The sequence below is a fragment of the Anguilla rostrata genome, chromosome 18 (genome assembly GCF_018555375.3).
Source record: "Anguilla rostrata isolate EN2019 chromosome 18, ASM1855537v3, whole genome shotgun sequence".
Lineage (NCBI taxonomy): Eukaryota > Metazoa > Chordata > Actinopteri > Anguilliformes > Anguillidae > Anguilla > Anguilla rostrata.
The window spans coordinates 15,751,430-15,775,558 of record NC_057950.1 but is presented as its reverse complement, the minus strand read 5'-3'; the positions used below and the strand labels follow the sequence as shown (position 1 = coordinate 15,775,558).

Genomic DNA, 24,129 nt, shown 5'->3' with positions numbered 1-24,129 from the left:
TTATGCCTTTATGGGAAAGCTATTTTAGACACGAACCTACATACCATTGCTCATTCATCTGCCCTGCTATCCCTGCTACTGTTACGCTTGCTTGACTTGCCTCGCTTACTCCTGTATATATGCCTTTCAGAAAAGTTTTCGCCCTTCCACCACCCCAGCATCCACCTGTGAGCTCTGCTTCTTATATGATGCCCATGGGGGGTTTGTAGTGGTCATTCCCTGTTATCATTTTGGCTGGGTTATGCAACCAGGGAGTGATAAGAGACCTGTGCCACTTCATGCTGAAGTTGTATTCACATTAAACCTTAATAAATATTGCTTAATTCAAATTGTGAGTTGTCCGACTGAACTGACCATATGGCAATTGTGTTTCACCCTACTTCCAGGTCTTGTGCTCCTGTGTCCTCTTGCTTCCTTATCTCCTAATCTGACAGCTAATTTTCTGTGGCCTTTTTAGAAATTTCTAGCTCCAATATTACCCAGTCTTCTGAAAATACACAAAGGGGCTGGTGGCTCTTTTTACACCAACTTTCAATTCTTGAAAATCCAAGATCCCAAACATGGTCAAATGAATGTTCACAGGCTTTGAAAAGAGAGCACAGAAAAACCAATTGTAACTGGAAGCTTGACAAACTGCAAGTCTCCTACAAAATTCTCAAAAATCACATGATTAAATGCCAGAAAGCCTTTAAGGAAGAAAGGGCGGCATTTTTTGCAGATCTTATCTCAAATAACGCATAATTCAAGGACTCTATTCAATGTCAGTTCCATGGTAAGTTCCTCCCCTTGCTTCAGTATTGATCCCACCCCATAGAAGTACGAGATTTTTTTGTAATTGTTCAGTACAAAGATTGAAAATATTAGATCACAGATCCCACCTCCTGGTAGAGAACTCTCTAAAGAACATGAGGTGTTTTGAACCTGTTTCTCTCCCTGTCTTATGTGAAACTGTACCAGATGTGCTCCTTAGATGTGTTACCCACTAAATTCCTCGAACAACTAACTGAATCTGTTATTCCTGCTTTCTTAACAATTACAAACAGTCCTCTAACACTTTTCCTTCATTTTTTAAACATGCAGTTGCCCACCCTCTTTTGGCTAGATTATACTCAGAAATTTTTATTAATTATAGGTCCATTTCCAAACTTAAAAGGGTAAAGATGAATGTTCTATTTTGATACTTCTAGACCTAAGTGCAGCTTTTGACATGGTAGATCGCAATATTATAATAAACCACCTCACAGATTGGGCTGGCATTAGAGGCACATTCTTAGCCTGGCTTAGTTCCTACCTCAGAGATTGAACCTTCTCTGTTACTATAGGTAACCCATCTTCCTCCTGTGCAGTTAATTCTTGCTGTTCCACAGGGCTCAATTTTATGTCCTATCATCTTTTCATTATACAAGCTTCCTCTGGGCAATATAATTCAAATCCACAACATTTTCTTTCATTGTTATGCTGATGATACCCAGCTGTATCTCCCACTAAAACCTACTGCAATTGGACAAATACAAATCTTAGATACTTGTACTTGGCCCGCTCAATTCTAGAAATACAATTCATGTCATGGTTCCATATTCCGTTTGCGACTCAGCGTCGTGGTTTGTGCTAATCGATGCCTTTTTGTGCTAATTGGCTACTCAGTATCCCTGTTGAGGAAACTGAATGCTTATTTAGGGAACTGAGCGTGGTAATCTTCAGAACCGCCTGAGGGTACTCCGAGATTCCCTGTGATTATTACTGATTGTTTGCACCTGAGAGAGCTTATATACGCTCACGCGAGGTCTGTTCTTCACTTTAGTGTCTACTTACGTACATGATAGCCGGTACAGGAAAAAATAGAGAGTAGAGTCTTTTTGCTGGAAGGGGCAGATTGCTAGTGGGCAGGGCTGGGTAAAATCCCCTTGCAGTAGGCCCTGGTATGTGTTGTCATTGTATGCAGTGATCAATCTAAATACTAGCCTTAATGTGTGGAATAATGAATGTGCTTTAGGCCCTTTATAATAATAATATAATAGTAATAATAAACCTTATTTGTATAGCACCTTTCATACAAGAAATGCAGCTCAAAGTGCTTTACAATAAAGAAATTATATGCACCGAGTGCTTCACATGAAATTAAACATAGAATGAACACAAAAACAGGGATAAAATGCCATAATTATAAAAAAAATAGGCATAGAATGCCATAATTAATGTGACATAGAATGAACATAATACAAAAATAAAATAAAATGAAAATTAACCCCTCTGTTGTAGTATACTAGTTTGATCTAATTCATGTGGTTCAAAGCACTGAGGGTGAATTTGGCTTGTATGCTGTGTTTTATGAACTTGTGGCCTGTGGTCTGGATTACAGCTTGTATCGCCTATTTGAAGTTGTGACCCTGCCCATTTGACAGCCCTCAAAGCTCTTTTAATTTCTAGCTATTTCAGTATTCTAGTAATCCCTGTATTTACCAACTGTCTTGGTTGTGATTACTCTTTTGGTCCTGACACCAGACCAGACCGGTTGATCAAGGGGGGTGGTGGTATTTGATCTAATATACCATTCTTTGCACACATGACTGGGTCCATTACAATAAGATGCTTAGTGAAAGGAAACCTGATCCTGCATCAGCTCAATGCACAAGGAAGCAACTCACTGGTTTCTCATGTCACGCCCAAAAATGAATAGTTTACACCATCACTAAGCAAAGCGTGCAGTTTGATTTTTTGCATACCATTGCATTAATCATTCTGAAGAACTGCACAGGGCATGCCTGTCCAAACATGCAATATTTACATGAATACCGATAGCTAAACCAGAGAGAGGCACCACATTACACTGCAATATCGATGGCTCATGACAAAAGATGTCTTTTTCTCAGTGTTGCTAGATAACGGCAGAATAGTAAAATATTTTCAGCCATCAAATCTTGCTGTGTCATTATCAGGATAAACAATATCACGATTCTAAAAGTATCACTGTACACCACACATCCCCTGCTCCAAATAAACAAAAAAGACTGCCGGTTATAAATTAGATTATAGGATATTCAACCTTGAATTCGGCTGACCGTATCCATGTCTTCAGCAGGACAGGGTCAACGGATGCTAGGCCTTGTCCTGATTGGCCATTCCTGACAGGAAATTCAAGAGAACAGGCACAGACCTCTTCCTTGCTTTATACCAAAATATACAGTTCAAGGAATAACTTTCCCCCGGCCCTTGAACCACCTTTCTGAAAGGCTAAATAAATCCATTTACCTTAATTATAAATATGTGTGATGGAGATTCTATTGCTAAACATAAAGGGTGTCATCTCGAATATGAGAATGCAGGTGCACCAGATGTCTGTTTGCAGCTATTGTCCTGTGTACTATCCTCAACTGGAGGACAGTTGTCAATGGACCGTTTATACAGGGACCGCCAGCAGACTTCTGGGGAAATAACTGAGCCAAAGAACTCTGTCCACCTCAATGCATTCATCCCTGCCAGCAAGCATAAAAGTGTGAACCCTATAGATAGATTGCGTTACATTAAATTACAGGCATTTAGCAGACGCTCTTATCCAGAGCAACTTACACAACTTTTTACATAGTATTTACATTGCATCCATTTATGTAGCTGGATATATACTGAAGCAATGCAGGTTAAGTACCTTCCTCAATGGTACAACAGCAGTGTCCTAGCGGAGCAATACCAGGTTAAAACCTAGTATATGGCTAGACCTAACACACGTTATCTGGCCGACCAATGGTGTGACTTCATAACTCAGCCGACCAATGGTGTAACTTCATCACTCACTCAGTGTACAGACATTCGCGTTTGTAGGGCTGTTGCGGTCCAGCCAAAATGAGAGAGAAAGAAAGAGAATGAGTGTGTATTCAGGCTGAGAGGGTAGTGGTTGAAACTAATTTTGGTTTATGACTTTGTGTGGCTGCTGTTTAAACAGAATTGGTCTTTGACTATTGCAGTATGTCTTTATTGAGTGTTAATTAGTGAGTCTGTGCCTTATGTGTAGTTGGTGTCTGGACAGAGGTAATGAAATTGTTAACATTTCACCAATCACCACTCACTATTTTGCAATGTATGGTGTCTTTATTACATGCATGCGCTACACTTAGGAGTGCAAAAGATCCCTATGGGGAGAAGGTGAATACAAACTATAAGTATACACCATAGAAGGTTCTCTTATTAGTAAAACCACAATTTATACATGTTTCTAGTCATGTATGTCATAGTTCATGTAAAGTCCAACCAAAGGCGTGTTTCCTCATCTTTGTCTTTCTCTTTTCACTAAGTTGTACGATCATCAAAAGCGTATTCTCAATTTTTCGTATTCTTCTTCACTCCCCCCAATTTTCCTTCTTTGAGGACAATAAGAGTCTGTAACTGATAACCTTCATCTATGGGGGGATGCATTATTTTTACAATTGCATTCCATACTCAATTATTGTTTAAAAGCAGTCTTTCTACGTTATTTTTACCACCACATGATAATCATCACTTCCTTCTGGGTTTTTCAGAAACCATCATGGTGGTTGTTTTGCATAGATGAGCAGATGCACTTTACAAAACACAATTTATAAATGCCTTTTGTCACATACTCCACAGTTAATCTAAAGTTCATCTAAAGGACACTTTTCTCTTCTTTCTCTTTTCACTAAGCTGTAAAGTCAGCGCAAAATGTATTCTCATATTAAACTTCCACATATTATTTAGATTTGATAATACTTGTGAAATGTCCATTCACATACAGTAAATTCAAAAATAAAGCTGCTTTCCCCCGCAATACAGCTAAAACAGAATATTATAAAATACACAGTACGCAGCATTGTATACAACACAATAGTATAAATAATGTTCTTTTATTTTGCATTTAGGTTAAACACAGGTTTAGTCAGATATTCTGATATATATTATCAATAGATTACATACTTCATAACTATCATTTAACAACACAAAGAAAAGCAGTTTGAGCTTTTCATTGAGTATTCTTGTCTGACAACGAGTTTTTATGAACAAGACCTGTGTCAGGAAGAACGGACTTTTATTGCTCGTAAAGACTTGGCAAAGTGAGACAGCACCACCCTCTGGCTCGACTTCAAACTTCAACTTGTACTTCAAACAAATAAATGCATAGCAGCGAATAAACTGTTAATATTATTACTTACATTTGAGAATAATTTACTGTCCATTTACATGCATTTGAAAATAAAGCTGCTTTTCCCCACAATACAGATGATAGAAAATTACACAACACATACAGAAAAACACAAAACAAATACTTGTTTTATCTTGCAGTTGTAGCTTGTCAGTCATTCTGACCGACATTATCAATTGATTATATAATACAATAACTATCATACAAAATTAAAAAGTATTGAGTATTCCAGACTGACAATGAGTTTTCAGTTTTTATAACAGTATCAGAAACAATTCATTTTTATTGATTGTTAAGACTTCATCAGACATCTTTATCCAGTTTTGATATATAGTATGTAGCACATCTAACAGCAAAGTGCAAATATATGAACATTCAAGATACAAAAAATGAGTAAGGGAAGAAAGAAAAAACACAATAGTTAAAAGAAAGACTGACATGACTACAGACAAGAGGAGATCAAGCATACAATGTAAATAACAACCGTATTAAATTTGTTCACAAATTTGACTAGCAATAAAACTCATTTCACTGTTACAATTTACAAACCCAGTTTCCATCACCATCGTCTCCCCAGATTAAAAACTTGCAGGTGAATCTTTTTTGGATTTCATCAGCATTGCTGAAATCATAATTTCTTAGAGGAAATTCTGTGGAAAACAAAATTGTTAAATATTAATGACTGTGCAAAGACAGGTTACATAAATGAGTTTTTTTAAATATTATTCTCAGTCATAGGATCAAGGCTTGATTAATTACTTTTATGATTCCATCCAAATGAAATAAAATCATACAATTCATACCATGTCATTCATTTCCTCCAATAGCCATTTGTTTTCTATGTTAACAGGTTTAGCTTGGGTCCCACTGTAGGCTATGAAGTGAATTAGTGTCTGGATTCTGAAAAAGAATAAAAAGATCCACCTCAGACATTGTGGACAGAGCAAATGCATCTAACTGATCTATAAACAGGTCTGTTTTTTATCTAAAAGCAAGTCTGATTTCCAAACTGTACAGAAATTATGGAAAATGTAAACCTCCATTTTTATTATTCAGTACTGCTGAAACTAAAACTTCACCAAAAAACTAAATGTTTCATGTTTTACTTGTGAATACCAAAACTTTTCCAAATACTTGAATTATTCAAATATAAGTGTTCCTTTAAAACATATTGTTTTTATTATCCAATACTGATCCCATAAAAATGACTGAACAGTATTTAAAATAAATTTCAAAACAAATATTTTAAAATATTCACATTTTGAAAGTATTATATATTAAACTATTCTCAAATACTTAATGAATGATCAATAACTTAACATAGAGATTAAACTATCCTGTTAAGGATAGATGCTTGTGTAAAGATATAATTACCTGTGCCAAATCATCCCAAAAAACTGTATGACCAGAAGGGATGCAAAGCTAAGGAGAAACATGAATCCAATTGGGTCAATGTAAATTTTGTCTCTGGGTACTATTGTGCCATTGGGTAGCGTCTTGGGGATTTCGATGGAGACTGCTGCACCAATCTCTTGCAGAAAAAATGTAACTACAAGCCACAGAGCATTGCAGATGAAGATGACAAAAGCTGCCTGGGGGAAAATAAAAATAAATATATATAATCCAAGGTGCTGGAGTGCAGAGCCAAAACAGCAAAGATTTTGTCACTGTCACAATATCTTTGCATTTAACAGTGTCACAGTGCGGTCAGTACGTATTTGGACAGCAACACAATTTTTGTCATTTGAGGATAAAGTGCAGACTCTCAGCTTTAAGGTATTTCCATCCATATCTAGTGATCCATGAAGGAATTACAGGCCTTTTATATATAGTCCCGCCATTATAGCAGTGCAAATGTGATTGGACAAATTAGCATAATCTGAAATAAAGTCACCATATTAAGTATTTGGTTGCAAATCCTTTGATGACTGCAGGTGACTTCAATCCATAGACATCACCAGACTCTGGGTGTCTTTCCTAATGATGCTCAACCAGGCCTGTCCTGCAGCCATCTTCACTTTCTAGGGCATTTTGTCTTCACCATTGTCTTCAGCAAGTAAACCCATGTTCAGTTTCATTCAGGATGGGTGACTGATAGGCAAGCCAAGAACATTCTACTTTTTGGCCCTGAAAAACTTCTTGGTTGTTTTAGTAGTATGTTTTGGGTCATCGTTCTGCTGCAAGGTCAAGTGCCATCCAAAGTGTTTTGAGGCATTTTCTTTGGTGCAGATAAGATGTTTCTGTGCACTTCAGGATTCATCCTGCTGCCACTGTTAGCAGTCACATTATCACTTACAACAGCAACAGACTCCAAACACATATTCCATGCCTAGAATGATCTCAAGACCTTCTGTTAGCTTTCTCATGCATAAACTAATGATGCTAAAAGACACAGCTGCCCAAGAGTCAGCTGAGTAGCCACTTGTCCAATTGCTTTTGCTCCCCTAAAATGGAGGGACTATGTATAAAAATGACTGTAATTCCTACATGGATCACCCAATATGGATGTAAATACTTTTGCATATATTAGTGCAAATTCCAAACTATGGAGAAGGCTATTAGTGAACAAAATGCATTATAGTCACAATGATCATGAACAGTGTGTAAGAACAAGAATATTCCAAGAATATGTTGGCATTCATCTTTTGTTTCTTATCTGTATTTGTTAATGGCTGTCCCCCTATGCTAATCATATGAACAGGATAGCACATAAAATCTACAGTCAGCATTCATCATCTCATACATCTGGGATATGCACAAAAACAAAGGTCTGCACATGTGTCATGAATCCCACATTGTATTTTTGCAGGAACATTTTTAAGAAGAAAAATAAGAATAATTTAAGAAAATTTTGTGAATGAGGCCCCTTGTTTTTGTTCAGAAAGGGAAGAAATGCAAGCTGAAGCTGATTTGCTGTAATGTCAAATCTGAAATTTCAAACAAAAAATGCTACTTTGCAAATGGTATAAGACCAAATAATTAATATTTAATTTTAATAACCAATTGTTATTTAAGATTAATTTATCTGCATGCTATCGCATAATAACATTGTTGTGTCCGTGCATAATTTTGTTAGTAATACAGCTCACTTGTATATGTTTGGATATACCTTATTTCTGAGGTCTCTGAGATCATCTGCAATTTGCATCTGCTTTTTCTTGTCTTCATACAAAGGCTTTAAATATTGCTCTTGGAGTTGTATCCAGAATTGTTCTTCATCCTGGAAAACCAAGAAACAAAACTGATTTCAGTATAAGATCAGTGATATAATTCACATGTCAAAATGTTTTCCCAAGCAAGCAAGTGTATTTTTGGTGCAAAAAAGAAAGCCAGACTCACGTGATCAAGTGTGTCCTCTTCCAGGACCAGCTCACTCGACTTCTGTCTCAGCCGTGTTATCCAGCCTGTCAAATTACAATTTAATTGATGAAAAAAAACAGGAATAATAAAATACATAATGTATTCATTTAAAAAAAGATGTTACATGACAGAGCAGAGCTGGTTTGTGTAAGGACAGTTCAGTGGTGTTAGTTATGGTACAGATTGTACTTACATATTTCAGGGGATTCTTCTTCCCTAGGGGCAATACATATATAATACATTTCAATAAAGTTTTCCATATATGTACATGCAATGTATATAAAATATAAATAAAAATCTAAAATATACATTATTGTGGTAAAAAAAGATAATGAAGAAATCTTTCAAATTTATCTGGGATTTGTTGTACACACTGGCACAGTCACACAAGCTAATGTGTGAAAGCTAATGTTAGCATTCTAGCTAAAGTTCATACAGTTAATTTTATATGGATTTGAATGAGTTAAGCATGGGCAGCTGTCGCCATTCAACCTGGATAGGAAGTACTGCAATTGAAGCGTTTGTACTCCTGATACACCCATACATCCCACAGCACAGGAACTGGGTGTTAATGGAGCTGTAACACTCTTCTAAATATACACACTCACACTCTCACATGCATAAATAATATGTGTTTACCTGCGAGCAACCTTCCATTCCTCCTGATCAGGATGGATCTCAATCGTTGGTTCTGTGGTAATGGGGGCCTCTGTGGGCCCTGGGCTGACCACCACTTTCTCATCTCCGTGTACCTGGAACTGAACATTCCAGCAGCAGCACTTGCACTTCTTCTCAAACTTCACATTCTTCTGATCTTTCGGGTCGGGCCCGTCCTTGCCCGGGCCGGCGGTCTCGCGGGTGCCCCAAGACACGTTGTTCATGTTGACAATGGAGTAGATGGCTAGCAACAGGTACCCACTCGGAATGGTGAGGGCGTAAACAACGCCGTAGACCACTAAGTGGCATTCCTTAGGGTGCAGCAGGGCCGTGGTGAGGTACAGAAACACAATCCCGATGAAGAAAATCCCGCTGGGGGTCAGGAAAGTCTTCTGTATTACCAATTCGCCTTCACATGAAGAGGTGCATAACATAATATTTAGAAAACAGTATATAAGAATTTACTGGATTGTAAGTGCACAGTAACATCCTTAATAGAAAGGTATGGACATTTGTGTGTTAAAAGCAAGTTTTCTCAGCCATGGTTGGGTCTAATGGGCTGTAATTTCTCATGTTCCATCTGTGTGCCATTTCTTTCTTACATTTCACAAAGACCTATTTCCTAGTTCTAAAGTTAAATGAAATAAGAGTAAGTAGAGCTGTGCTGAAAGATATGGCCTGGTAAAATATAGTTAGGTGGCTTGGTCTGTTTTGTGAAATTGAAAGGTAAATTTTCTATTATTTACATTAATTTGGCCTCCAGGTTTATTTTACCTTTATCAAACCAGGTTAGTCACAGGTTAGAGCTTGACAACTCTCTTGCAAGTGAGCCTTGGAGCTTAACCTGTCTTTGCACTGCGGGACAAAACTGGAGTACCATAACATGCAAACTTCATGCAAAGGATCTGCATAAAGTTTTCATGCTCCTGACAACATTGACCAGAGTCAAAGAGGCGAGACCACATAACCATAAAAGAACTAGAAAGGAGACAGGCATGTGATTTAAATCAAGCCTATTCAATTTGGTATTTCTGCAAGTGGTGCCACTGCAAGATACATTGAGCTCCATAATGTTTGAGACAAAGACTTTTTTTTTTTCTTGATTTTGTTCAGTACGCCACAATTTTATATTTGTAATCAAATAATTCACATACAGTTAAACTGCAGATTCTCTACTTTTGTGAAAGGGTATTTTTAAAAGGGGAAAATAAAAAACATCAAATACTGAGTGAAATGTCTTACGATATGCTACCTACCAATGATTGATAACAGTGTCGCTGACATGAGGAAAGCGTAAAACACACTCATAACAGCAGCGATGGTGATTTGGGTATCAGATTTCAGCTTGAAGCACAGGAACAGGTATATTGCAGGTGGGATGATTGCCAGAATCAGACTAGCATTGGAAGACATGTTGAACACAAATTTGAAGCTCCCTGAAAAAAAGCATAAAAACAGACATTTAAGACTGAACCATTTTCTCCACCTCTGCCGTTGGGACACAAACTGAAAAACGAAGAAATAAAAGATAAATCACAGCTGATTAAATTAGTCCTTAAAACATAATAAATACTCCTGATGCCCCTGATTAGAGAAACACACTGTTATAATTCTACCATTACCTTCAATTATAATTCCACTCAAGCCTAGATTCAGTCATAACCTGTTCTTACCTCAGTCAAACTCTGGCTTAGATTCAGTCAACATTTGTTTTTTATGTTATTAAATAAAGGTGCTACTTTTTCCTTCAAAAATAGTGTGGGTCAATTGTTTCTTAGCTGGGGTTTAAACCTCTGGTTTACACCACCACTAGACCACAGAACAGCTATCCATATCTGCAAAATAAGCACAAGCAGTTCTAGTTGTAATGTAGCTCTGTGGTCAAGAGGTTTAAACTCCAGCTAAGCACAGTGCAATTGACCCAGTGTGATATAGCAGTGCATTGCTGACACAGTGACAAAATATCTTCCGCTATAGTATCTTGTTAAAACAAGAAACGTTTCTCATGAAAGCAAGACACTTTTCCTGTTATAATGAAATACTAAGTTCAACAATCGGTAAAATTAACATATGAAATGATGGTGCAAGTATACAAATGTAACATTTTTTGTTATGACTAATTCTCACCTGCAATCAGCAAGCAAACAGTGGCTGGGCCTAGGATGGAAGAGGCCATATTTACGATCTGGTAGAGAATGTATAGTCGGGATATAGATTTGTTTTTCTGTGCCGTCAGGGTTCCAGTTGCCAGCAGGTCCACAGTGTTGGCCAGGGTTGATGGCCCCCAGCGCCGCCTCTGGTTGTAGAACTCCTTGAATTCCTGAGGGGCGTTGGTGTAGGAGTCAGATGCTGCATTGTACTCGACCCTCCAACCCTGCTGCAACATGAGGGTGCACAGCCAGCGGTCCTCCCCTTTATAATGACGACCACACAAACTCAATTAGTTGACAAGCTCACAGCCAGTAACCTCTTTTAATCAACCCATGAAAAATCTATTAGTTAATGAGTTCACAATTTACAGTGATAGCCAGCGCAGATTTTTTTTAAATCAACTGAAAAGATTATTTTAGAATGTTCAGAGGAAACACCCAAGTTTTAGAATGTCTGCTGATAGCTGTATTCATATACTTGAGATTCAACATATGAAATCTTAATGCCAGAGTTAAAGAAGAAATGGATGCAACTCATAACTGGTTCTCATAGGCATAATGGTGGAACTTTGGCAGTGGACACAAGCCATGCCACAGTGTAAAATTCCTCTTTTTGGAACTATGACTAGTCATATGGCCCTCATTTACAAACACTGAAGTCTTTAAGTCTTACTGAATAAGTGCCTGCCTCACATTCACATTGCATTTTCAAAACCAATCATAAACTAATCATTTATTGGTAAAAATGGCAGGTCATTTACAATAGCTTGCAACAAATTAAAAAAGCTGTACCTTGGTCATACTGCACATAGTGGCGGGCTTCTGTTGCAACAGTGGTGTATCTCTTCATCACATTATCGTCCATGAGTGCAGCTGCCCGGAACAGGCTGAAACAGCCAGGACTGCAGAGCACACAGCCAAACACATGTTCTGCTGCCTTCTGCATCCAGTGCCCCACAGCATACTCAAACTTCTGATACCACACCATGGGCCCTGTGGAAGGACGTAACCAAATAACCTTAACCTTATTGTTTACTGAAGCTGCTGGTCCTATGCAATGGGCCCCTGTGTGCAACAGTGATTGATGTCCCCAGGGTTTTTTGCCAATACCGGTGCTTTAAATGCCATCAAGATCACATTGAAATGTTTTTTATTGTGTTTTATTTCTGTACCTTTTATCTACAGCCATTTCATAAGGAATCACCTGTAAATGAGTGCTTGACTATTTTCTTTCACAGTTAATAAAGCTCAGCAGAAACTCTAAAAGCATCAAATTCTTAAATTGCATTCAACCAATTAAACAAGTTAATGATGTCAGCATGCTTCATTTAATGCAAATGTATTCAAAATACTATTAACCATTATTAGTGGACAGGAACCATCAACTTTAAACTAGGCACCTCAAATTTCAGATCTGACTATGTTGTTCCAAAAAATCCTACAAAAAATTTAAATAACTGATGTCTTGAGTTACAAATTAATTTAATTAAATTTCATGATCTCAGTATTAAAAACACAGCTCCACCTTGTGGACACTTACATTACCATACAGTATGGAATACACAACAATATAGAATTCATGCTAAGGTTAATGGTAGCTTAGAAACATCATTGAATAGTACTAGTGTGACTCTGAAACATTTTACCAGGGTCTTACCAGTGCCTGTGGGATGAATCCTGCCACAGGCTGCTCCGACCTCAGGGTACAGCCTGAGGCGATCCACCAGAAGCATCACAGCTGAAGGCTGGAAATCAGTGTCTCCATCCAGAGCCAGAATGTAGGTGTTCTCCTTCTCCTTCTAAAACAGACATAAACACACACAAATAGAGCTATGAGCAGCAATACCTGAGGCCCAAGCAACACAACTAACTTTGTGAACATATAGAATCCATAATGACATGTACCAACTTTAAGTATATACGTTTAAATTGAGATTATGGACCACGCCTGTCCAATGTAATTTTTAATGAAACAACAAATGGTGCAGTTATGTTAGTACAAAAAGATGCTATTTTCAATAAACTATTGTTGAACCACAAAATGGCCAAATGGCACTTTTATAAGTATCACCCAATCAGTTTAGCAGAAAAGAAACAGATAAGTAAAACTAATCCAAAATGGATTTGGCTTATCTGGCCATATTTCAATACATCAAATATACAATTTACAAAGATTGGACTATAGACTCTGCATACCTAATTTTGTGCACATTGGTCTGTTTTTGGAGGGGGCATTTTAGAATAATAAAAATGAGAGGACATTTATCCACCAGCACTTTTTTGGTCCATGAGTTTGGGTCCCACTTTATGGGTCCATGTGTGGCCTTACGCTTGACTCTAACCTTATGGCATGGGGGCTAACCTTGTGAATGTCAGAGATTCGCATAGTGCTAGTCATATGCTTCATAGTGTCACCAAGCATCTAATCTGCATATTGTACATCAGTGGTTCTCAAACACATATATGCTAGTTTGTATTGCAGTCAATCTCTTGCTGTAATAAAACTACAAAATAAATATAAAGTTGATTTTATTTGATTTGAACCACTGTTGTACAAGATCCAAGAATTTGGCCATCTAAACAAGCCCAACAAGTTTGATAAGCCTCGACAGGCAAACCCAGCGAGTTTTGGTAAGCCTCGGCAGAAAAAAATAAATCCTAATAAAAGCAATAGGGTTTCAGTGCAGTGCTTGGACACCCAATTATAACACCCAAAACTAAACACAGTTTTTCAACATGTACAAGCAGCTGTATGATAGTTAATGTTTTTACCTTCAATTGCTCCTCCAGAATGTTTTTTTCTTCTCCATTCTGAAACATCAGGATATACTTCCTGTTCAGTTTCCAGCCTAGCAGGAAGTACAGGTACATAATCTAATAAAACAAACAAAAATTTGATATTTAAAAATACAATTGGGGTGAATGCAAGGACAACTGTCTACATCAAGAGGGTTAAAATACAATTGCTTTGGAAGAAGAGCATCTCCTCACTGCCAGAACCCCATTTAACAGGTGTGGATTACCCTGAGATGAAATTACACACAGTCATGATGTTGTATTAAACTCATGACAGCATACATAACATAGAGGTTATTTAAACAACGGAATAACTTTCTTATATTACAACAGGAGATCAGTCTTATCTTGTCCCATTATTCTACACAATGTCTTTACACTACCAGTGCACCATTGCTTTGCTGTTTCCAGTTATGGCAGGGAATAGTGCATTTAAAAATATTCACACCTATTTCCAGCTGGCTGACCTCAACCTCCTCCCCCATTGTTTGCCTGTTGAGAGGAATTATGGCATGGCATTCAGTGGGTTCCTCACCTGAGACCATCGCTTTTTGTGGCGGATCAGCTGCTTGTCCTTGAAGTGAATATTCAGTATGTTACCATGGGGCAGCGTATACTGGAGGCGGCCACCATAAGGGGTTTTGATGATTTTATGCTCAGAATCTAATCTGGATTCTCTGAAGGTACTTGGGGCCTCATTACTGAAAATCCTATAATTTAAAATATTCACATGAAATTATATGTACCACTTAACTGCCATTTCATCAAAAGTCTCCAAACACATCATTGTATTACCTGCAGAGATGAGTAATTATGTACAGTGCAGTGAAGAAGTATTTCCCCCCATCTCTATTTCCTCTGTCATTGCATATTTGTCACACTGAATGGTTTCAGATCTTTAGATAAAATATAATATTAGACAAAGGGAAACTGAGTAAAAGCACAGCACATTTTTCAAATTATTATTTTGTTTTTTTCATGAAAAAAGTTATCAGACATACATATTACCCACGTGATAAAGTAATTGCTCAATTGGTTACTCAATCAAGCAATTAACCTAATTTAATTGATATTTACATTCAGCTTGAACACAGCCAGGCTTGATTTCAAGCAGCCCTGTTGAATCTAAACCTCACTTATATTGAACCTTACCATCAGAGTGAAATAGTAACCACAAAGTTTATACAAGCACTCTATGCTATAATCAAAGGAGACTCCAGAAGAGATGAGAAAAAATTTGTTGAAATATATCACTTAGCAAAGGGTTACAAAGCCATTTCTAAGGCTCTGGGCCTCCACCGAACCACAGTGAGAGCCATTATCTCCAAATGGAGAACATTGGGAACAGTAGTGGCAGCTGGCCTGCCAAGATTTCTCCAAGTTCTGTTTCAAATATTTTGCACCTTACAGTTAGAACAATCTTCAAAAATCTTGAAAACTCAAATCAAAAAACTTGAGAAATTACATTCAATTGCTGACTTTAAACATGTAATTCATGACTCTGTGACTGAAATATGTTCCTGTTTAACCTCTGCCCAGCTTTTTAATTGCTCTTACACTATGGTCTCATTCCCCATTTGATTTTTGTAACTCCTTTGTCTACTATCTTGTGTAACAGGCCCCCCTTGCAAAACAGATTTCAATCTCAATTGGCTTTTCCTGTTTAAATAAGGGTTAAATAATAAATACAGAACAGTAAGAATATCATACCAATATTCAAACATGGTGGTGATTGTGCGATGGTGTGGGGATGCTTTGCTGTCTCAGGACCTGGATGAACTGGCATTAGTGAAGGAACCACGAAGTTGAAGCTAACTGGGTTATGCAGGAAGACAATGGGCCTCATTCACAAAACTTTTCTTAAATTATTCTTACTTCTGTTCTTTAAAATGTTCCTACAAAAAACGAATATGGGATTCATGACACATGTGCAGACCTTTGTTTTGTGCATATCCCAGGTGCATTAGATGACGAATGCTGACTGTTTGTACATTTTATGCACAATCCTGTTCATGTCATTAGCAAAAGGAAACAACCAGGAACAAATACAGGAAGAAAAAAAATGATGAATGCCAAAATATTCCTGGAAACTTCTTACACACAGTTTACGGTCAAATGTAATTGTACACATGTTTCGTGAATTAGGCCCAATGTTCCAGAACACAGAAGCAAGTCCACATCTGAATGACTGAAAAGAAACTAAATTGAAGTTTTGAAGTGGCCTAGTCAAAGTTCTGACTTGAACCCAATAGAGATGCTGTGATAGGACCTGAAATTACCAGTTAATGTTTGAAAACTTACCAATCTGTCCGAATTCAAGCAGTTCTGCAAAGAAGAGCGAGCTGAAATTCCTCCACAACAATATGAAAGACTGATATCAAATTATATGAAATGTTGTGTTGCTGTTATTGCTGCTAATGGTGGTGCAACCAATAAAGTTTAAAGGGCAATTATTTTTTCATAAGGGTGACATTGGTGCTTGATATCTTTTTTCATTGAAATAATAATTTTTAAATTGTTTTGTGTTTACTAGGGTTCCTTTTGCCTATTATTTCATTTTGCCCAAAGATCTGAAACCATTCAGTGTGACAAATATACAATAATAAAGGAAATTATAAAGTACTCATACTTTTTCATGGCACTGTAGTATTCAGTGTTATTTACAAGTTTCAACACAACCACATTATTTGGATGGCAAGAATGTCAATCACCAATACAAAAGTAATATATTGATGGTGCATACCCCAAACCAAAACAGCACAAATAAAATTTTTAGGATTTCCTCTAGAAATAACTACAATGACCACAGAATCTCAGAACTTAAAAACCCTGACTTCTATACCTTCTCACCTCTGGAAAAACACAGTATGCATTTAAGCCCCAAAAATGTGTCATTGTCTCAGTTTCACAGTTAAGCAAAGATGAAAATGTGAAGTTTGACTCTATGGGTGGGGTGGTCTTACATGTAGACTTCCTGGATGACCTCCACCAGCATCTCTGCATAGTCATTCACATGGCGATGTTTACTGCCCTTCTTGTCAAGGAAGGCATCATCAAAGAAAATGTGGTACTCAAATCTCACATCTCTATATGAGTTTCTCCTGGGTCTGAATTTGTCCAGCCTTTCAAATGGGGGAGAGAGGGTACAGGTTTTGATGTGCATATGGAACCAACAAATACATTAACAGCTGCTAAACTTACTTATGCTTTGTGAAATATACTACAAAATATTAAATTATCCATATATTTAATAATATATAAACTATACGTAAGGCATTTCATATCTTAAAATTCACTTTAAGCCTTTTTTACTGATCAATGTGATTGCAGTCCAAAGTGATACAATCAGAAATCTCCTCCAAGGGGTCGTTACCACATGACTTACCTGAACAAAGAGATGAGTATAGTCATCATTTCGCTGTAGGTCTCATGCCACATTGTGGCACACAGGAAGACCGTCACAGGTTCATTTTCCCTACAGAAGAGACAGGATTCAGATGATTCACTTTTGTCCTGCAGTGACTGGTGCTCTCAGTGGAATGATGTTAAAATCATCATACTGATTAGTACTCACTTGGTTTGCCTCTTCTTCAGGGGGATGTCAAAGCGAGCATTGAGAAGCATGGACTGGTCAATGAAAGCCCCTTCATACAGGCGGCGCACAAACAGGTCCTTGGTCCTCTCGATGCGCTGGTATGGGTGGAACCAGATGTAGATGGTACTGAGAAACAGCCCAAGCCACCAGCTGAGCACAGAGCTTCCCAGCAGAGCCCAGCCTTTTGTGTCTCCATTTAGGAAGGTTTTCTGGGCACAGAGCGAGTAGGTGACATCAGAAGCCAGCTGCTTAAATGCAATGACGTCCGAGCTGCCAACACTGATGAAGTCGTGGCAGTAGGAGGAAAAATTGTAACTTCCTTGGGTGTGTTTCTGGGCCAGACTGTGGAAAGGGATTCCAAAACTGAGCACAAAAGCCAGAAGAACAGCAGGGGAAGCCAGCCACATGGGAATGACAAAGCTCCGCCGCACTGCGTGCATTTTGCAGGCCACTACCACAAACCAGTGGCAGAGGGCACTAGAGAGTACTTGGATGGCAAAGAGGCTCAGGACCACAGTCCTTGAGTCCTGTGAGATTGTCAGAACAGAGGACCACTCTAGGCCCTGCAGTTTGACATAGGCCCCCAACACAATCGCTGTGACTCCAATTCTCACAACACTAGCGATGATGTTGATGATATTTCTACACCTCTTGATGTCCTTGACAAGGTTTCCCAGGAAGTTAGTCTGCAACAGGCTGCTGTAGTTCTCCCACCAGTTCAGGGAGACCAAGATACCCCCTGCTATGGCAAGGCCAATATATTTTATCAATTCTGTGCTTTTGTCCTTTGAATTTGTTGCCTCTAGGATGTAAAACAGTACAAACAGCACATATCCAGCTGTTATCAGGATGAATGCAGTAATGGAGGTAATGAAAAGGATCTTGTTCCTCGCTCTTGTAACCAAATTAACAGCCAGCTGAAGCACGGCAGACAGGATTCCCACACTGTTCAGGATCATCACGTTGGTGATAATGTCGAAATGGGGCATTGCTACAATGATGAGAACCATGGTCCCAAAAGCAACAAGAGTTTCAATGCAGAACACCTGTAAAATACAAGAAATGCATGAATCACTGACAATTTATGTCAGAAAATTGAATGCCAATGTAAATCTTTTTTCGTTTCTTTTCCATATTTAACACATTTTCAAAATGTTAGAATTGATCGAATGCTTTTATAGACCTTGCATTTACATTTTCTGAAGGCAATATACTTACCCATAAAATTGTTAATTTCAAAGGTGTCTTTGAGTCTTTAAATGTCATTTTCCAAATGCTTTTAATCAATGCCAGAACATTTGGAGCAACTGTGCAACAGGCAAGAAACAGAAGTGCGTAGGGCTTTGTGGACACAGCTTTTGAGGCTGTGTTCGATGCTGTTATCAGGAGTAGAAGGGAAGACTGCAAGAAAAAACATTATATTTAGCTTCAAAGGTCATAGATGGTGTTGTGCAGGGAAATAATGAAAGAAACTACTACAACGGCTTACTACATGTTTTACATATGAAAATTGCTCAGTTATAAAGTATATAATAACTGCATGAAGAGGATACAAAGTTAAGGTGTTTTACCTTACTAAAAAATGCCAGTGCAAAAGCCATTAGCCCAACAAATGTGCAGGTGATGAAATGGATGAAGCTTATGAACTTCCTTGGTTTCTGTTCATCCTGGATAACAGGTACTTCCTGGGCCCTGTCCCAGAACTCCCTGGGCCTTAAAAGCATAAACACGTCCGACAGAAGTGTCATTGTCAGGTAAAGATCATAAATAATCACACGCATATTTCAACCTTTCAATATTTTTTAAATAATTAACTAATTAAATTGACCAAAAAGAAGTACGACTTAAATAAATGCTAGATAAGAAAGACACCTGACACCAATCGTGATATTGTCACATCCTTTGTATTACGGTTTTATTCTGTATACCGGTTTCAATTATTACATTAAGTAAATTGAATTTATTGATTTTCAAATGCATTAAAAAAAAATAAAAATTTTAATGCGTAATATCAGAGGTGGACAAAGGTTAGTTCAGGGGACAAGCTTACACTTATATTTTAAAATATTAAACTTAATATTTTTATCTTTTAAAAAAACAATAACAATTTAAATCAACCTTTTGCTCAGTCTTTCTGGTACCTCCTTGGGTGCAAATTTATAAAGACTATAAAAAGATTTACATTTTTATGAATGTCATCCTGCTTGTGAGCACAGAACAGAAAGAACTAGAAACAGAGCTAGAAAGAATGCACTCAGTAGAGTGCAGAACTCCACCATCAAGGCACAACAATCTTGCATGAATGTGCACAGCAAATGTCTTTGCAATCCATTCATTACTTTTCAAAATATGTTTGGCCTGATGATGGTGCTAGAGAATGGGTTATGGGGCCACTCTTCCTCCAATTACAACTTGCCATTAGCTGTCACAACAGACATTACACAACCTCTCTGGCGAAGATAATCAAACTCCATGGCACACAACCAGAAAAAAAGAACATAATGGTTAGAGGTAGCTAACTAGCCAGCAGCCAATATAACGTTTGATTAGCCGAAGTAAGATGACTGCTCTAGACAATAGCTTTCCCCCATTTAGTTAGCCTACTGATTTTATTTCTATTGTGTTGAATCGTTGTGACAATTATTTTATTAAACCACATTTTTAAAATGTATATTTCATAACAATGCATGGGATACAATGAATATTTGACTATATGACTATCATACAATCAAATGCATTATTTTGCCAAAATTACGAAATGAAAGGACTATATAACAATTTCAACAATATCCTGCCTACAGAATTAAATGTGACGGCTATTGTAAAATAATGGAAGTTCTTAAAAACACATCTTCAAAACTTAGACATGTTTTCTGGACTATTAAAAGTGAATTACCCTACACCTTCTGTCAATGTCCCTAGTTGAGGTCAGAGTTTCACTGTCTTTGCTAAGAACAGCCTGGACAATGTCCCGCATTCTCCTTCTGAGATGCCAAATGGTTTTCTATAACTGCTTTGAAGTCGACCGAAACTCATTCAAGACCTCTCCAAACTCCTTCCATACCTGAGCTTTTGCTTCTACAACTGCAGCAGCAGTCTTTTTTTCCTACCAGTCCCTGTCTGATGAATCAGAAGTTGCCAACGTGGCCCAAAAACCAGCTCCTTCAGCTTGACAGCTTCCCTCACTGCCACAGTCCACCTACGGTTTCTTGGGTTGCCGACAAGACAGGACCACAATAGAGGTTTTTTGACAGGGTCCATTCAGACTCCATGATGCGGAAGAAGCTCTTTTTGAGCATTCTTGTGTTTGAACACAGTATTTATTATCAACAAACAATGACCAGCACAGAAATCCAACAACATGCCAACACTCAGGTTCAGATTGGAAAGGCCATTCCTCTCCATCATACCCCTCCAAGTTTCACTGTCATTGCCATTGTGAGCGTTTAAGTCTCCCAGTAGGACAATGGAGTCACTAGGTTCAACCTTTTCCAGCACCCTTCCCACCTTCTCTAAGAAGGCCGAATACGCTGAACTGCTGTTAGGCACAAACGCGTATACTACCATCAGAGTTTTCCTCTCTGCAATTTCCTTTATTCAGCTGTTTTAAGACTATACAAATTCAACTTTAAGGAAATAAGCAAATCTGTTGCAACAGATAACATTTTCAGGGATATGAGATTCAAAACAACTGTATTTTATGCCACCTGTGATGCCCTGTCTCCACCTGTGTGTCTCTGTGTATGTGGTTTTCCACACCTGTCTTGTCTGTCTTGTATATTGAAAAATAAGCACTCAACTCAATAGTATGTACACTTGGGTGCTGGTCCAACGTTAAATAGGCTATACAAGAATGTGATAAGGACCACAGTCCCAAAAAATATTTTTATATACCTTATTTTCGCACAAACATTTCAGGCAAAACCACCCTTCTTCAGCATGTCAAAAGTAGCAGAACTGCTATTTTTCAACCAAAGTTGTTTTCTTTTTTTTTTTTTACAAAAGTGCTGCTTTTGACACGCTGAAGGGCGTTTTGCCTGAAACGTTCCATAAAAAAATATTTTACGGAAGTCCTTATCTCAAACTTGCTGTTTTGCATATTGGCAGGTGGCGGCTGGGAATCGTTAGCACTAATTGGACACACCTGGGCCTGGTGCGTCCTGGAGCATAAAAGTGGAAGTGTCAACCTAGCTGGTTGATGTTGGCAGCTGGGGAAGTGGTGCAGGAGAGCACACGGTCCACTAATTATATAGTGTTTGGCCACGGAGTACCTATGTGGTCCTTTTGCTGTTTTACAGGATGGCGAGCTGAGCCACGTAAAAATCTTACACAGGTTTTCTAAACTGCTTAAGACAACGAGACGTTGTCTGGAAGTGCAGGTGCGAAGAGGGGGAGGTGCTAGGCGTCCTGAGGTAAGCCTCGATGGTATTTAAGTATGTACGAATTCATTTTTGGAGTCAAATTTGTACATACATTTACATAAATCTAAATACATTCTTGAAATACGTTTCACGTATATATTTATGAAAAATATTTTTTCTTCAATTTTCATACACGCGAATATCTTAAATGCATTCCAATCGCGCATTTCTAAATATGTTTTCTTTGCGTTAGGGAAATAGGCTTTGCCATATCTTTTCCATACAGGTTTCCGTTTTTCAGTAATGGACTTATCCGCCCAGTGTTAGATTTTTGAAGCAATTGAACGTAAAACATAACCTAAAAAACACAATAACCCAAACCAAAATAACCTACCTGTGACGCGTCTCCTCCTTATCATACATGTTGCCGTTCGAAGATCTCAAACAACTGCAGAAAACTACTAGAAGGTGTCATTATCACTACTCTCGGAATGTGTGACGCGCAGTTTTCGCGCCGCAAGGAACACGCTAGAGTCCTTCCTATGATTATGCACACCCCATACAAACCCTCGTACTGCCCATATTTCACAAAGATGAAGTTGGCTCCCGATTCGCAGCTCCCCATTCGAAATTGCCGGTGTAACACCTGTGGTTACCTTTAAGTATACGTTTGTTGTAAATAATAATAATAATAACAATAATAATTATAATAATTAATAAATGAATAAAAATAATTTAAAAAAAACAAAATTTTGGATTGTAATTTCTCCCCAAAATTAAAAGATTTCAAATGTTTGACACTTGTTTGTGACAGAACAGTAACGATAGCTCTGACCCTATTTGGGTGAAATATTTCTGTAGCTTTTTCAAATATACTCGCACTCCAACCTTTCTATGTAACCCAATACAGACTGAACTGAACTTCTGGATTCAAATCTCTTCCCAAATGAAAAGGTATCAAACAAAGAAGGCTTTTGGGATAATGTTCTATAAACAGATGAGTCAAAAGTGGAACTTTCTGAAGGACACGGATCCCATTATTTTCGGTGTAAAGCACATAGAGCATTTCACAGTAAGAACATCATACCAACAGCCAGGAGCGTCGTAGTGGGTGGAAAAGTGGGACTGATTACCCAGGGCCCGAATGGGGGAAGGGCCCTCGAAAAGCCTGGAATGATGCATGAGAGACATGGATCAAGACAGGAAGGGGGCCCATTGAGACTGCTCATGTATAGGGCCCAGAATTTTGTGCTACACCCCTGCCAACAGCCAACAGAAGTAGTGTGATGGTGTGGGGATGCTTTGCTGCCTCGGGGCATGGGTGATTTGCCATTAGTGAGGGAACACAAATTCTGCTTTGTACCAGAAAATTCTTAAGGAGAATGTCCGGTCATCTGTCCATGAGCTTGGGCTGAAGTGCAGTTGGATTATGCAGCAGGACAATGATAGTCAAACACCTGACTTGAACCCAATAGAGATGCTGTGGCAGGACCTGAAACAAGCAGTTCATGCTCGAAAATTTACCAATTTGTTTGAATTAAAGAAGTTCTGTAAAGAAAAGTGGACTAAAATTCCTCCACAGCGATGCAAAAGTCATATCAAATTATAGGAAGCTGTTGGTTGCGGCTGTTGCAGCTAATAAATTAAGTTCAAGAGGGCAACTACTTTTTTACATGAGCTTTGTTTAATATTACATTTTGTCTAAAGCTGAAATTATTCAGCGTGACAAATAGAAGAAATCAGGAAGCCAAATACTTTCTCTGCAGTGTATGTGTATATCCATCTACCGCTACCAGAGGAACTATATTTAGCTAAGTTGTGAATGTGTACGTAATTCATTAACAGTCAAAGTTTCTGTCTCGAGCTAGCTGGAGCCAGCAAAGCATTAAAAAACCTTTTATGACAAGTAGCTTCCTGAAAAAATACTTGTTTTACCAATACATTTTGAAGAATACATATATGTACATACACGCTTCTTTTTAAGATGCAATAATTAGTTTTTACTTTTAACTTTTAAAGTGGCACAAACCCATAGTCAGAATTGTTACAATGAACCCCATC

At 38.0% G+C, this 24,129-nt stretch overlaps 1 protein-coding gene across 1 annotated transcript; it reads right to left on the bottom strand.

The window, feature by feature from the left end:
• Positions 1-4,819: 4,819 nt before the first annotated feature.
• On the bottom strand, positions 4,820-22,595 carry LOC135244761 (chitin synthase chs-1-like). The gene is made up of 19 exons (XM_064317302.1): positions 22,463-22,595; positions 19,279-19,420; positions 18,926-19,108; positions 17,687-18,753; positions 17,498-17,587; positions 17,076-17,234; positions 14,648-14,822; positions 14,089-14,190; positions 12,974-13,115; positions 12,109-12,309; positions 11,294-11,578; positions 10,423-10,602; positions 9,149-9,575; positions 8,703-8,725; positions 8,489-8,553; positions 8,259-8,369; positions 6,524-6,741; positions 5,953-6,049; positions 4,820-5,799 (listed from the first exon to the last, which is right to left on the bottom strand). Exons 1-19 carry the CDS (start codon positions 22,489-22,491, stop codon positions 5,788-5,790), a joined length of 3,708 nt encoding a protein of 1,235 aa, XP_064173372.1. The 5' UTR covers positions 22,492-22,595; the 3' UTR covers positions 4,820-5,787.
• Between the last annotated feature and the right edge of the window lie 1,534 nt (positions 22,596-24,129).